Source organism: Oryzias melastigma, linkage group LG15 (genome assembly GCF_002922805.2).
Source record: "Oryzias melastigma strain HK-1 linkage group LG15, ASM292280v2, whole genome shotgun sequence".
Lineage (NCBI taxonomy): Eukaryota > Metazoa > Chordata > Actinopteri > Beloniformes > Adrianichthyidae > Oryzias > Oryzias melastigma.
The window spans coordinates 11,565,739-11,580,417 of record NC_050526.1 but is presented as its reverse complement, the minus strand read 5'-3'; the positions used below and the strand labels follow the sequence as shown (position 1 = coordinate 11,580,417).

At 35.7% G+C, this 14,679-nt stretch overlaps 1 protein-coding gene and 1 long non-coding RNA gene across 2 annotated transcripts; both read right to left on the bottom strand.

Moving 5' to 3' along the window:
• Window positions 1-1,729: 1,729 nt before the first annotated feature.
• Window positions 1,730-8,173, bottom strand: pcgf6 (polycomb group ring finger 6). The gene is made up of 10 exons (XM_024297978.2): window positions 7,702-8,173; window positions 6,782-6,881; window positions 6,307-6,403; window positions 6,028-6,083; window positions 5,817-5,876; window positions 5,573-5,690; window positions 4,055-4,082; window positions 3,845-3,943; window positions 3,272-3,358; window positions 1,730-2,433 (listed from the first exon to the last, which is right to left on the bottom strand). The coding sequence occupies exons 1-10, from the start codon at window positions 7,771-7,773 to the stop codon at window positions 2,383-2,385; spliced, it is 768 nt and encodes a 255-aa protein (XP_024153746.1). The 5' UTR covers window positions 7,774-8,173; the 3' UTR covers window positions 1,730-2,382.
• A 620-nt stretch (window positions 8,174-8,793) lies between these two features.
• On the bottom strand, window positions 8,794-14,386 carry LOC112161672. The gene is made up of 3 exons (XR_002921934.2): window positions 13,756-14,386; window positions 13,613-13,663; window positions 8,794-13,361 (listed from the first exon to the last, which is right to left on the bottom strand). It is a non-coding gene; the product is annotated as an uncharacterized LOC112161672 (long non-coding RNA).
• Window positions 14,387-14,679: the final 293 nt, after the last annotated feature.

The following is a 14,679-nucleotide window of genomic DNA, read 5'->3' as shown; positions in this document are numbered from 1 at the left end:
TTGGTTTTAAAAAATAAACACATTTTTTGGAATATAGAGCGCATCAATCAAAACAAACCGTATAAATCAAACCTCATTTAACATTCCAGCCCTTCCAGGCTCCCGACTGCAGTACCCACACAACGGTCTAACATCACTTGAGGGTTTTACCAAAATCTAACATTCTCACAGACTTTAGAGCAGCGGGTTTCACACAGAAACCTTTTTGAGATCAGTGATCACAGGCAGAATTCATATTTAAGGTGCACCAGATTTTAAGGTGGACTCCCTATTATTAAAAAATGCAATTCAATGGGCCGAAAATGTATTAGGGGTCACATGATAAGCCTAAATTTAACTTTTGTTCATTAGATTTCTCATTTTTGGCTGAGATACACCAACAACGATTAAATAAACTATGTATTTATACCTACTTTCTACTACATTTGCTACATTGAGACGATTCTCAATAATACTGTCTTTTATTTTGAAAGGAAGTCATGGTAACCTTTCTTAAAACTTATTAACAATTTAATATTTTTAAAAATTAAATTATATTTATGCTTTGGTGTTATTTATGCAGAATAACAGTTCATTTATATTTATCTTAACAATAACATAGATACAAATCTTTTTTTGTTTGTTTATCTAAAGGGTAAAAAGCAACTTTGCGGTTCCTAGTGGGTTTTTGTTAGCGAGAAACTGAGCCTCATGACTCTTTTAGTGTTGAAGGTTGCAGACCCATTAGCTTGTCTAGCACAGACTGTATTTTATTTCCAAAGGAACTAGTATTCGCTATTGTCAAAAGCTGTTAAAAGCAAATGGAGTTGACCTTGGAATTTATAGAAAATATAACACTTATAATTTATTAACTTAAAGATGTATGAGCTACAATTCATAAACAAATTGCTAAACCCATTATATTGATGAAATAAATCAAACCACTTGGGCTCAAAAATTACCTTGATTTAGTGTCTACTTGAAAGCAAGAACGTATTTTTTTCCCATAAATGTAAATAAATGTAGGATTCAAAGAGTTAAAGACCACAAAAACATAAAGTGTAATTTTATAAAACAAAAAATTGGTAAGAAACTGGCCCAAATGGCTCGTTTAGTGTTGAAGGTTGCAGACCCCTGGTTTGGAACATTCTACTGAGTCCAATTGAAATATACCAGTTTGAATAAGTTATTGAACTTAAACTTTTGATGGTGTAACGCAATGAGACACTGTCTACTACTGTCCAAACATCTGGAGGTATTTAAGCTACCAGGCAGTTTCTGCCATCACATGTATGTGGATCATTTTCAAGTCATTCTTCTTAGTCATGTAACCATAATGAACAGTTTACACTGATTTTTTTTAAGTTCTACAAATGTTTGCTTTTAAATGCAAATTCTACAAGAGATCTTTAACCTGCATAAAATCAAGTGGCTCAAAGTTATTTGGAAAACTTTTTCCTCTGAATAGATTCTATTAAATAAACATTGAGATTTGTGGATACAGAGAATTTAGAGAACTATCAGTTCTGTCGCTGTGTCCTATATGAAGGCCATAAAGCCCCTAATCGATAAAAATCATGTTTTGGATGCTTTTAACATGTTCTGGTGGTGTTCTTCTAAATACGTAGAAAGTAACCAGTTTAAAAACAATCTGGTCCTTTATTTTTGGCTACCTGTCAGAGTAACTTCTTTGAGTGAGTGAAATATATCCATGAACAAGCTTAACCCCTGAAACCACAGACAAAATAAATGAGAACGTTTTTGATTATTTTATTTGAAATTGAGAAAATACAAAAGGTCATTTTGCAGAAAAACCTCCAGAAAACAGCATTTGTGTTCTAAAGAAGAGTTTTACATTCACATTCTTTCACTACTGTGGACACATCCCAGCTTTGAGGTTTACAAACGTCTTTGGTATTTGTAGTTTTTCTAACTTGAAATCACATGTAATCCTTGAAGAAAAAAGACCCAGGTGAGTGTCTGAGGCTCCTGCATAAATCAGTAGAACAGACGAGGCCTTTCTTGTTGAGTTTGAAAGAAGCTAAACTTAAATCTAATTCAGCTACAGCAGCACTAACTTCTAACAAAATGGCAGTGAAACTTTTGACACTTTCATTCAAATGTGTGTCGTTGTGGTCCTTACTTCAGTCAACGTGTTGCTTGTGTTCAACTCGCATAAATAAAAGCCTGAATGGATGAGTTGAGGTTTACGTTGGTTCATGTCAAACAGTTTTTCAGGAACCCAAACAGCTTATCTGTGACAAATGTTCTCATGTAAACAGGTCCTGAAAAGCTTCATCCACAAGTCCCGCACAAGTATTAAGGCATCCATTTGTGGCTGTAAAAACAAGCAGTTTTCTTCAAAAAGTTGAGAAAAATATCAACATAAAGTCCACCTTGTGTTCAGGACTGGGAGGGCAGGACCAAACCAAAGTGTAGAACCAGCAGACCGTCCTGCAACAGAGACCATCAACATGAAAAGGAGAGTTCAAGTATTCATGAACAAAGCTAGAGCAGTGATCTCCAACCTTCTTTAGAACACGGACCGGTTTAATGTCTGACAATATTTTCATGGACCAGTCTATGGGCTGAAGTGGGCTGAAGTTCTAGCTTCCAGTTTCTCTTAACTTTTGAGAGTAAAGTTTATTTACCACTTTATGTAAAATATCTGCACCTGCTTTAAACTTAGTGTATTTTATATTTTTGTGTAAGAAGCATTAAAATGTAATGTTTCTTCAACTAATGACTGTCAAAGTGAAAAAAAAATCAGCTGATAACTTTAGCCTCCTCTGACTTTTATTAAGATGTGACAGATATTTACAAAACAAAAGTCACTAAGACTGGTATTTTTTACATATAATCCTAAGCGTGAATCCTCTTTTGAACAACTTTATTAGCAACATCCTTAATCCTGAATATTCTGGTTTATTATTATGGTCTGTGGAAACAACTGTGAGTAATGCGAGTAAATATTCCTGAATTTTGTCTAAATCCCAGTTTATTTTATTTTGAAGTTGAAAGCTCTTCTTCTGTTTCCTTTAAAAAATGTTTTTTTGTCTTCACTTTAGCCGCTGGTTGAAGCCGCTTTAAGAAAGTGGCAGATGGATTTTTGATACATGATTGACCCACGACAGGCATTGGATGTGGTGGAGAGAATCCAGTACTTTTCCAATAAAACTTCCTTCAGAATTAGATTATAAATAAAACATGTTTTATTTTACTGTACCGACTGTCCCGTGGACCGGTATCAGTCAACTGAGCTAAACAACATGAGCGCTGGTTCGTCCGGTACCTGTAGAGCCTCTTTTCCAACAGACTTCTGTATGTCTCTCAGTGACTGGTAATGATCCAGAAGGTGATCTCCACAAACCATATCCACCTGCAGACACCCAAACACGTTTTCATTTACATTCCTCTCTATTAGTGCACGAACCAAACAGTTCATTCATTCAAACAAATCTGAATCTGAAGGGAAACACAGAAGATTCCTCATATATCAAATACACTTTAAAGAAAACGTGAAAACACAGCAGGAACGTCACTGAGCTGGAAAGTGACTTCCAGCTTTGTCCAGACTGGTTACAGCCGTGCAAACATTTGAGGGCAGGAAATCAGGGTAAGCTGCTAATCCTCCACCTGTCACTAAAGACTCCACCTGCACTCCTTAGGTTCTGTCAGACGTCTGCGCTCTAAAACCCTCAAACGCTGCTTCTCTGCTGTTCGTTAACACTGTAACCTTTACTAAAAATACATTGGACTGTCAAAGTTAATGAGCTTGTTAACTTTACATAAAAAATTGCAATCATTGAAGCTGATTTGCTGTAAGTTAGTCCAGATATTGGGATGAATCTGTCCTCAGACTCACCTGGCAGGTTGAAGTCAGCTCCATCTTCTTCCTGATGAACAGCTCCACATGGCGGACCGTGGCCTCCCCCGACACGCACACGTACTTCCTCTCTAGTGGCTAAAAAAAGAACAAATTCAGCAACAGAAAAGTTAACTATTGATGCTAACAGATCAGAGGATTAAAAAAAGATTTTCATTTATTACAAAGAAGCTTTAAACCACAGAATACCTTAAAATCACAGATTCCCTCTTCTGCTCTGGAAAAAAACAGAGAAAAAATACAAACTTTTAATATGCAGTTTTTGGTCTCCTTGTATGAAGTTGGAGCTGTTCTTCCAGTGTAACAGACATGTATGAGAAAACCTTCATCTCCTTTCTTAAAATAGACGATTAGTCGACTAATCAATGACTGATCGACTATTAAAATAGTTGACGACTAATTTAATAGCCGATTAGTCATTACTTTGTTCTATATGGAGTCAGAGTGTAGTAAAGTTGAACAGAATTGTTAGCATCCAGCACCAAAAAATGCTCTTTTTTTCATTATTATTTTTTCAAAACTTTATCTTTTGTGAAAAATAATTTCAGATGGCGACCTCATTAGAGAGACAAATAAGCTATATACTTTCCTTCAAACTCCTTCAAACCCTTTAAATATAAAATGTAATTGTTATGTCATCTTGAGGGGCAGGCCACCTGTCAAAACGAGTTTGATGGATGGTGTAGGGTCAAAGGTCAACTGTAGAAATGAGTTTGATGGAAAGTATATTCTTTATCTCTCTCATTTGATTTAATGTTGTTTTAATCCCAGAAACTAATGAAGGACAGAAGCTGCACGATTCATTAGAAGTTTAATAAATTATCATCTTGTTTTTATTTGTAGCTAGTTTAAAGCTAATGATGTTTAAGATGTGCGCTTTACATCCACTTTGCGCATGACCCGATTAACTGACTAATCAGAAAAAACAATCTGTAATTAGTGGACTATTAAAAAAACCGTTTGTGGCAGCCTTACTGATTTTATCAAAGAAGCGCATCAATGAAGAACAATCCCACTGTCCAGTACTTTAAAATTAAGATTATGACAAAGTGTTGGACTAGTGGAGGCAATTGAAAGTTGCAACATTTAACGAAAATTGCAGAAATTATATCTATATTATATTTGATTAAGAAGTGATAAATAATGTGGTTACATATAAATACAAAACATATAATGATTACTTAAATATTTTAAGGTGGAGTCAAACACATTTAAATGTTTGAAAATCATAGAGTTTGGCCAAATTCATTCCCTTTGGCTCCTCTCTATCGTTCCAATCGAAGGGGCATTTGGAGCTTTAGCAGTGTCCAAACTTGTTTTTAAGGGGGAAATGTAGTGACTTAAGGCTGGGTATTCCTCCGCCGGTAGGGGATCCACATCCTTCTTGCGGTGAAGGAGAAACACATATCTTCACATGGGTGTGGTCTGAAGCACAGAAGTTTACAGTAATGATCTTTTGCTTTGGCATTATTTTTTAAAGTCATAAAACTGATGTTATGTATTTTCCACGTGCTAGCAGCTTCGCGTTAACATAAATGACCGCTGAATATCGATGATGTCATTGAGTGGTGGTAACGTCTATATTAGGAGACACTATTTTTCCATCACTCTGTTGGAGGGCTACATGTAGGGGTAGGGAGAACAATTCTGATTCAGACTTTGTATCTTTAATTGCCTGCATAGATTTTATGGACTTGAAGTTTGTACCCAACAAACTCCAGGAGTAGAGACACGTCCAGCTCAGGAGGGATGGTGAACACAGGCAGAGGAAAGCTGTCCCTTTTCTGTCTCTTCACTACAACGGGACCCTGAGGGGAGGGGACCACTGCAGACAGGAGAGAATGAGGAGTTCAGGTTTTCTATCATCTATAGCTGACATGCACAGAATGGGCTCTACATCTAAAGGTCATGGTACGATATTCTGACAACATCAGCATAGAGCATCTTTTACCTGGTTTGGGTACGGGGAGACCTCTTTTCTTGTAGAAATTACATATTTGTTTTCTTTCAACTGTTAATAAAATAAACAAAAAAATATACATTACAAGGAGTTAAAAGTGTTATCTCTACCCATGTCAGACCCCCAAAGTGGAGCATGTCATGGGTGCTGGTACTGAAGACTCATTTGAAGTGGATCAGGTGTTAGATGGCTTCATACTTACGTTCTTCCAGGAAAGGAACCATTTTGTAAACGATATCCTGCAGCTGCCTGTCAGGTCTGGAAATGACAACAACAACAACAACATAAAGAACTAAAAGAGGTACAATTGAAGGCTTCTACGTATTGTTTCCTTACAAGCCAGAGCGAAATATAATCATCGTGATTTTAAAGCATAAATACTAGAAGGCTTCTCCATTACTTCAAACAATAAAAGCCTGGTTAGGAGCGTCATCTTTGATATCATAGTAGTTGTTGTCCTCGATGAGACTATGTGGCTCACCTGACGTTGTACAGAGGCTGTGTCTGATGGACCACGATGCTGCATGTGGGGCATCTGTTAGTGTGGAAGAAATGCTTCACGATGCAGCTTTTGCAAACTAGAAAAGACAAAACACAATGAAAGTCAGAACAATGAGGGTTAGACCCAGAGTCTGGAACCTGAGGCTCCAGAACCAAACCTGGCTCTTTTACCCATCCATAAAGGCTCTCTGAACAAAGAAAAATAATACAATAGTTTTTAAAAGTAAAGATTGCTCATACATTGCTGCGTTTTACTTATCATGTTAGATGGTATCTGTGTGTTCACATAATTATTAGTGTAGATGTTTTTTCTCAACATTTCTAGAATATAAATAAAGTTTTGCACATATGTGTAATTGAAATGCAGCTAATGATAAACAAGCTTGAATTGTCTCCTCTTGTACTGTTAAAGGTTGCAGACTCCAGGTTCAGACTTTGAACTGTAAAGCACTCACATGTGTGCAGGCACTCTGTGATGGTGCTGGCATCGATGAGGAATCCACAGCAGAGGCCACAACGGATGTATGGATAGAACTGGTTGAGAGGGAGCTTAGTCTGTTGAAACAAGATGACATAACTGTTCAATCTGTCCAGAGATGGCTCGTAAATGAATTACAAACACTTACCGACAGTACAGTAGTACTTAGTACAATTTTGTTCATATCTACTACAATTACTTCAGTAATTTTTCTGAAAGTTGCACTCTAATTAAGAGTAAATTTATAAAGAATAAACATTATCTGTTCTGTAGCGATTCAAACTAATAAATGCATAAGCATATATTAAATATAGTTTTTGATCGGTGTAAAAACAAATGCATTAGGTCTCGTTGATTAGTCTCAGCTTTGACAATAAAGTTACAATAAGAGCAAAACCTGCAGAGTGTAAAACTGCAGTGTTGCATGGCGAGTAAAACATTGAAGACAAAAATGACCTCAGTTACTGAGAAAGAGAAGATAGCTTAAGTTAAAATACAGCTCCAATAAAGAAAACTAAGCTTTAAATTGGGGCTATGCACAACAAAAGGAAAAAAAACGTTGTTTTATTTCTGAATTCTATAACTCAGTGAAAACTTGGCTGTTTCCAAAGTTGTAAACAAAGAGTTGCTAATATTTATTTGCTTAGTCAGTTCAATATTTTTTATTGCAATAAGTAGAAACATCAGAATTTCCCTGATTTTGATTATTTAAAAGCTCAAACAGCACTTGAGCAGGTGTTTCACATCATCAGTTACATTTTTCCTTATGTACATATTTTGGATGCATACTTTATACTTCTATTTGGCTATTATTTAGAAGTAAAACTATACTGACTTCAGTTCATCTGAGCTCTGGAACACAGTAAATAAAGGCTGGAGCGTGATGGTAACACGTACCTCGTCGTCTGAGTCGTTCCCTGATACATTTGTGGACCCTTCATTATTCCAACGACCAGATGGAGCAGACATCCCCACCTGACTCTCACAATTACTTGCTTTAAAGCGAAGTTTCAAACAAAAGCGAAAGTCGTTCGCCCCAAACGTCAATATAAATCATACGTTTGATTTTCTCAAATGTTTTCCCTTCAAAAAACTGTTATTTAGCAAAGCAAGTCGGCTAATGTTAGCCTCCTTATCTTAAACCAGAACAGCTATAAACCAGCCTGTTGTGTGACTCCCGCGTCTCCTCCCGAATCCGTTAAGTCAAACGGTCCTTTTCTTTAATCTTTTTAAAACTTAAATTGTTGTTAATATTTTGTCAAAAACACCCAAAAGTTTCTGTTTTAAATTATTTGCCGCTGCCGTTATCTCATGTAACTTCATGCAGCTCGCGCGTGGTTTTGGGTGCGTGGAAAAAAACACACTAATTTCCGGTTTGTACTTTTCAGAATAAATGTGACGTTGATAGACCTTAAAGATTACATAGCGAATCATATTTTATTTTGTTCCCTGTTCCATACTTCACTAAGGTTTTACAAAAAATAAAAATCAATAATATTTTTTTACTGAACGTCAACAATTTAAAATCTGTCAAGTTGTAGCGTATTTCAGGACTTTTAAGACTTGTATTTTAATTGCGATGGTCTAAGGAATTAAAAATTTACATAAGATTTTGAATCAGTTATTACATTTCAAAAATTATAAGCCTTAATCGAACTGTTTCAAATTGAAGCATAATCTTATTCTGCAAATGTCATACACTTATTTTGAAGGTGACGTTAAAGTGACGTAAAACAAGCTGATGTCCGGTTTTGTGAGTTCCTATCATAGACTGTATATTAAATAAATACATGTTTTTACAGTCTATGGTTCCTATGGACCACGAATTTAAATGGTCAAATTTACAACCCTTTTTAAATTTATTTTATCTAGACCTTAAATCATATTATAAAAGAATATAACACACGCAACATTTGAAGGCTTCAAGAACATTTAATATTTTAAAAGAACTGCATTTTTTTTTTTTTTTTTTTTTTTTTTNNNTATATAAATTGCAACACCAAGGTTTATTGATGTTGTGCCGGTTGCACTGTACTTGTAGGGTTTTCTGTTACCTATTGTTTAAAAAAAATGCACAACTGAATGTGAATGTAAACAATTGAAAATTGAAAGAATGTTCAATAAAGTTTATGGGGAAAAAAGAGTTCCAATGGACCAGTGGGGGTCACATAGCACCATTCAGGCCGGTGTCTGAACAAAGTCTGGTTTCACCCTTTAGAAAAACACAACATTCCTTTATATTGATGTCACTTTTCCTAATGATATATGTAACTGAACAGCAAAAATTTGAAATATAACGAGAAGACAGCACTTTATTCCAAGTATAACATTTGTTTTACTCTGGACAAAGGCACAAATTAAAAGTTCCTATGCTGCATCTTCAGTAAATGTATTTGATTCAAAATGTTAAACAATGCAAATCAGCAAAGATATTTTCTTTTGTTGTATATTTTTCCCTATAATTACCAATTTTAGCCTGACTATAGTTGACGTTAATGGTTCAAGATCCAATGTGAAAGTATATAGAGTGTGTACAAATACACATTTTTGTTTACCTTCTCCCTTTTGGACAGCTAAACATGGTTTTGCATATATCCTAATAATAAAAAGAGCTAAAATGTCTTTTTTTTAATCCAAAATTTTGCTTAGCTTTTGAAATAACACAAGAGATAACACAAGGCATCTTCATTCAATGTAATATCAACAGTGGTTTACAAAAACAAGGTTTATCTCACTGTTAAGGAGCATCTTACCCATAAACCTCATAAATGAACCAAACTATCATCCTTGATCTGTGGGTGCTTCAGCTTTGAAGACGGTCAGGGGAAAAAACAATAAAGAATAACCTACATGGGATAAAAACTCAGGAGGAACACATGCTTTAATGTTTCAAATAAATCCGTCTTCAAAAATGCAACAGGAATGCTTAAATAAAAGTAAACCTGCTCTGAAACTTAGTTGGGTTTTAATTTTATTTTTTAAAAGAAAAATATCAATCAAGAACAAGTGGATCTGTCTTTGACAAACAGAAGCTTTTAGAAGGATGATAAGATTATAACAATCATGAAAGACAGGATCTCCAACCACTTATCTATAGAGATCTGATTCTGACTAAACAGCTACTGTTCTCAGTCACATCCTGATGAGGTTCCTGCTGTTTAGCATTTTCTCCTAACAAATTTTCTAAAATTTTATAAACAAACCAACAGTTTTTTCTGCATTAAATGGCTCAGGAGAGGGCAGAAGATCGGCTACCAGGTGAAAATAAAACCTCAACCTCAAGCAAGACCACTATTTACAAAATTTAAACGATGTGATGTGCTCAGGTGGATGTTTATTTCAGGTGTCACTTTTTTTCTTTATTTTTTATATATATTCATTTGTTTGTCACAAAACAATTATAAAAACAAGACAATGCAAAATGCATTTCTTTTTTATTACAATGAAAGAATAAAACATATTATTTTTGGTGGTTTTTATTTCTTTAACAAAGCCACATACATTCTAAAATAATTTTTTGAATTGAGTCTTAACAAAAAAAATGGTATTTCTTAGCTCTTTATATTCCAGAGATTTTCCATCCAAAACTTTGAACTGAATCCTGAATAAACCGCATCATCAAAACCTGCTCATTTAAAGTGAAACAATCAGACTCTGTAATGTGGATAAGGCCATGCAAACAACAAGAAAAGTTCAAAAACACATTCAAACACAGGTTTGTAAAATTTTATTTATTTTTCTCTAAACAGTTTTTAGTGTCATCAGCTGTCTGCAAAATAAAGCTTAATTTCAGAAACATTCAGATTTAAGTGGTTGAAATTTTGTCCTTGGGGGCAAAACTATTAAGAAACAGTGAAAGTTGTGGAGTTAAAATTACAGATGTGACAAGAGAAAGACAATAACATGAATATTTTCTGTAACTACATTTCACAACACATTTCATTAGAAGTCACTTTTAATGATTTAACATTAACCCCATCCTAATGTGTATAATTCTCAAACTGCAGTCTTTTTGAGGCTTTTGATGTCTGTAAACAGCCTGTGAATGTGCATCTTTTCCGCTCTGAGTCCTGTGTGTTGCTGTTTAGGGTGACGTCAACAATAATGCAGTTGAGTCATGTGAGGATGCTGGCTGATGATTCATATCGTGGAATCTGGAAGACCCTGCTTGTCACTGCTTAACGTTTGTTGGTAATAACTTGGCATGAGGAGCTCAGTGGACTTGTGGGACAGTGTCCAGCCTGAAACTGGGAGATGTGGAAGCTGTGAGTAATGGGGCTTGATGCCTCCCAGCATGACTAGTGGAGTGTTAAAAATGAAAAATGGTACCCAAGTGCAGTAGGGGGTAAAAAAAAGTCCCCACACTGTTGGAAGTCAAAATAATGAGGCAAGATAAAACCCTCATTACATGATGTTCAGCCACCTGCGTCCATGCTGACAAGCACAACTGATACATAAGAGGATCCAAACTAAAGGCTAGTTACTGTCACTCTTGCTCCTTTGTCTTAAAAACATTTTTTAATGACCTTATGAAACATAATACTCTCCAGATTTTTTGTGACTATATATTGATTTGGAATTACATCTGAAGTATGTGGGATTCAGCATTAATAAACGTTCTATACCAGAGGTCTGCAACTTAAAGCCTCCCTCCATTTTAGCTCTTTTATTTTGAAAAAAAAAATCAAACAATCTAAATAAATAATGGGTTTGTTAGTAAAAATCTTGATCTTTTCTCATTTTAAAACTCTTACGTCTAGTTGCTGCTAGGAGACTAAGTTCTCAAAATATAATTGCAAGTAAATCTGCTGCAACAGGATTTAATTTGTCACACAATGTATTTTATTTTGAAAGTAACCTGAATGTGCTGCTGTAAAAGTAATATAATAGAAACGTTGTTATAATTTCATATTTGTACCTATATTTGTGAGCTATGTTTTAAGAAATGAATGGTTTTATGGCCACAAAAGCATAAATGAAGTGTGTTTTTCTAAACAGGAAGTGGCTCTCGCTGGGTTTTGATCTGTAAGAAACTGGACCATATGGCTCTTTCAGTGTTAAAGGTTGCAGACCCCTGGTCATATACTGAGGATTAGTGACAATGTCACGGATTCTGCTGCAGCTTCTGAGAAAATGTCCATATGTTAAATTCACAAGTCTGCAAGAGGAAAAAAGAGAGACGCTGAATTCTATTACATTATAGTTTCCATTACAGAAAGCTTGATAGGAGTAAAGATTCAGAAAACAAAGTTTTATTGTAAACTTTAAAGATGGTGAAAAAAAGTTTTGGTGACATTATACTGAGAAGAACTTGGCTGTTTCTATAACTGGATTATCTAAAGTAAATACATGTTTAAATTGCTAATAGACTTTGAAAATAAAAAGAAAACCAAAAGAATATGTTCATGTGTCAATAGAAACCCATTATGCATCACATTGTATTATGCAATATTATCATTACAATTATATTAACATTTTATGATACATTTATTGCTAAAAACTGTTTTGTTATTTGTTTATATTCATATTTATATGAATGTATTTTATCTATTTATGTAATTTTACTTGTATTGATTTTAAAATATAACATTTTCCAATAGCTCTTCAAAAAAATGTGAAATTGAGTGCTGCAAGCCACTTCTATTAACCTCATAGAAAAACTTTCCACTCAGTTAAAAACATTTTTTTAAACCGTTTTTTAGATAAATTACTAATTAAAAGTTATGAATCATATTGGAAATTTGTGGTAACAAGCTGTCACAGGAAGTTTGAGCGCAGGACCACTGCTTCTCCAGCAGAGGGCGCTCCGGGACCGTAAATAGAAGGTCAGTTTAACGAGGGGCACTGCAGACTAATGCTGTGATGTTCAGCCTATACTGCCTTATGCAAAAATAAAATATAAACTTCTTTTCTGTTATTTTTATAAACTTTTGATAAATACCCAGCACAGTAACAACATTTATATTAGTTTTCTAGTTTTTTTTTTAACCTTGAACATGTGGATTGATGATACATTGGTGTTATTGTGAAATGATTCCAAGGAAACGCTAAACTAGTCTATGCACAGAGACATTGGCCAGTGTGCAGGATTCAGGCGATGCAGCAATCTGAGGCTCTGCAACAAATAGTCTTTTTTTTTCTCTGTGGATTGCCTCATAGAGGTCAGCCCCCCTGCTATGGTGCAATGAGAATATACAGTATGTAAATGGTCTACACTGGTCCAACCAGACTGAACAAGATTTAACCAGCCTGTGCCTGACTGGGATTGCTTACTTTCAAACTTCACACATGTTTGACGATAAATTCCAGCAGTGAAGAAAAAAGCCTCATTTGTCTGTGAAGGAATGAAGGGACCTGACTAACCCTGAATAGATATAAAAATGTAAATAAAGTAAGAAACTTTCATTTACACATCTGTTGTCATGAAGTGAGTTTTTTACACATTCCTGAGTGAATTAAAAATAAACTGAAGAAAGTCACTTTCTGCTGCTGGTGTGGCATCAAGAGTTTGAGTTGAGCAAAGTTAATCCTCAGCAGTTTCTCTGTATTTTCTTGTCCTACGCACATAAAAAAAGAAAAGTAATGAACCTGCCGTCCTTTGTTTGCAATGTCAATGTCACAAAAAAGTCACAAGTGAATGCCACTGTAAGCATGCGCCACATGTAAATGATCAACCACAACAGTTGCTGTAGAGATCTGACACAGAGCGGGCATGGCTGTTTCTTTATGAAACACTCTTATCTTTTAATGTGCAAAAAATGGACTTTAGACAACTTCGACTCCCTTCGTTCCTCAAAAGTGGACTGACCTGTTTCTTTCTAGCAATGTGTGATGCCTTTCAAGTGGAGAGTGGTCCATTCTAGGAATGCAGAGGGCAAAGCCAGCGCTGTTCATGAATGCATCCATAGATAATAGGCTTTGAAATCTTACTTGTTAATAACAGGAGCTCACATGTAGGCTGCCTGTCTCAGGCGTGACACAAATCCAAGGGCAGGAGCATGACAGATGGGTGAAACAAGGAGAGTTTTCTCCATTATCTATTCAAAAAGCAAAATGAACTGCATGCTCCTCGAAAGTTTGGATACATTGGATATTCTAAATGCCTCCTGATACCATTTTTAATAGTGTTTGTAAACTCAAAAATTTTAGTGCACAGCGCGAAATAACCGCACATATGGGTGGGAATAATATCAATGAAAGGAGTGGGGAACAGTGTTGCTGGGTAAACGTTACAACAGCCTTTCAAAAGCCCTTTCCAAATGACTTTACAGGCTTGTGTACTATCGCCACTACACACCAAATCCAGTATTTTTCCATCAAGTAGCGCGCGCGACCACGTGACCGCAGAGGAGAAAAAAACTGCTGTCATGTTTGCATCCTCCGTTGACAGCGGTGCACCCACTATAAAGCTCTATAACGTCCTTAAAAACTCCCCATTTTCCTCCGTGGCCCCCTTTAGCTGCTCCTGACATGAACCGACTTGTAATCAAGCATTTTGGGCTCAGTTTCCCACTCAGGAAACTACATTTTCCTCCAGGTCGATTTCTAACCCCGTGCGTTCATGAGCATGTAACCACTCCCACTCGTGGCTGGTGGAAAATTACCAGCTTACAAGCAACAGGCAAATGAATGGTCCCTGCACGTCGACATGTCATACAAGCCATTCGTCTCCTTGAATGTGACAAGTGTCTCTTATTTGGAATATATTACGCTAAAATGAAACCGAACCGTCGCTGCCGACATAAGTGGGAATAATTTCAACATTGCGCTTGCTTACGTACAACTTATGCATGTGTAAAAATAAAAATTAAGCTGCACGTTTAATACGACTATACGAGTTGTATTACATGTTTTAACTCCAAATCCCTCGCGCGG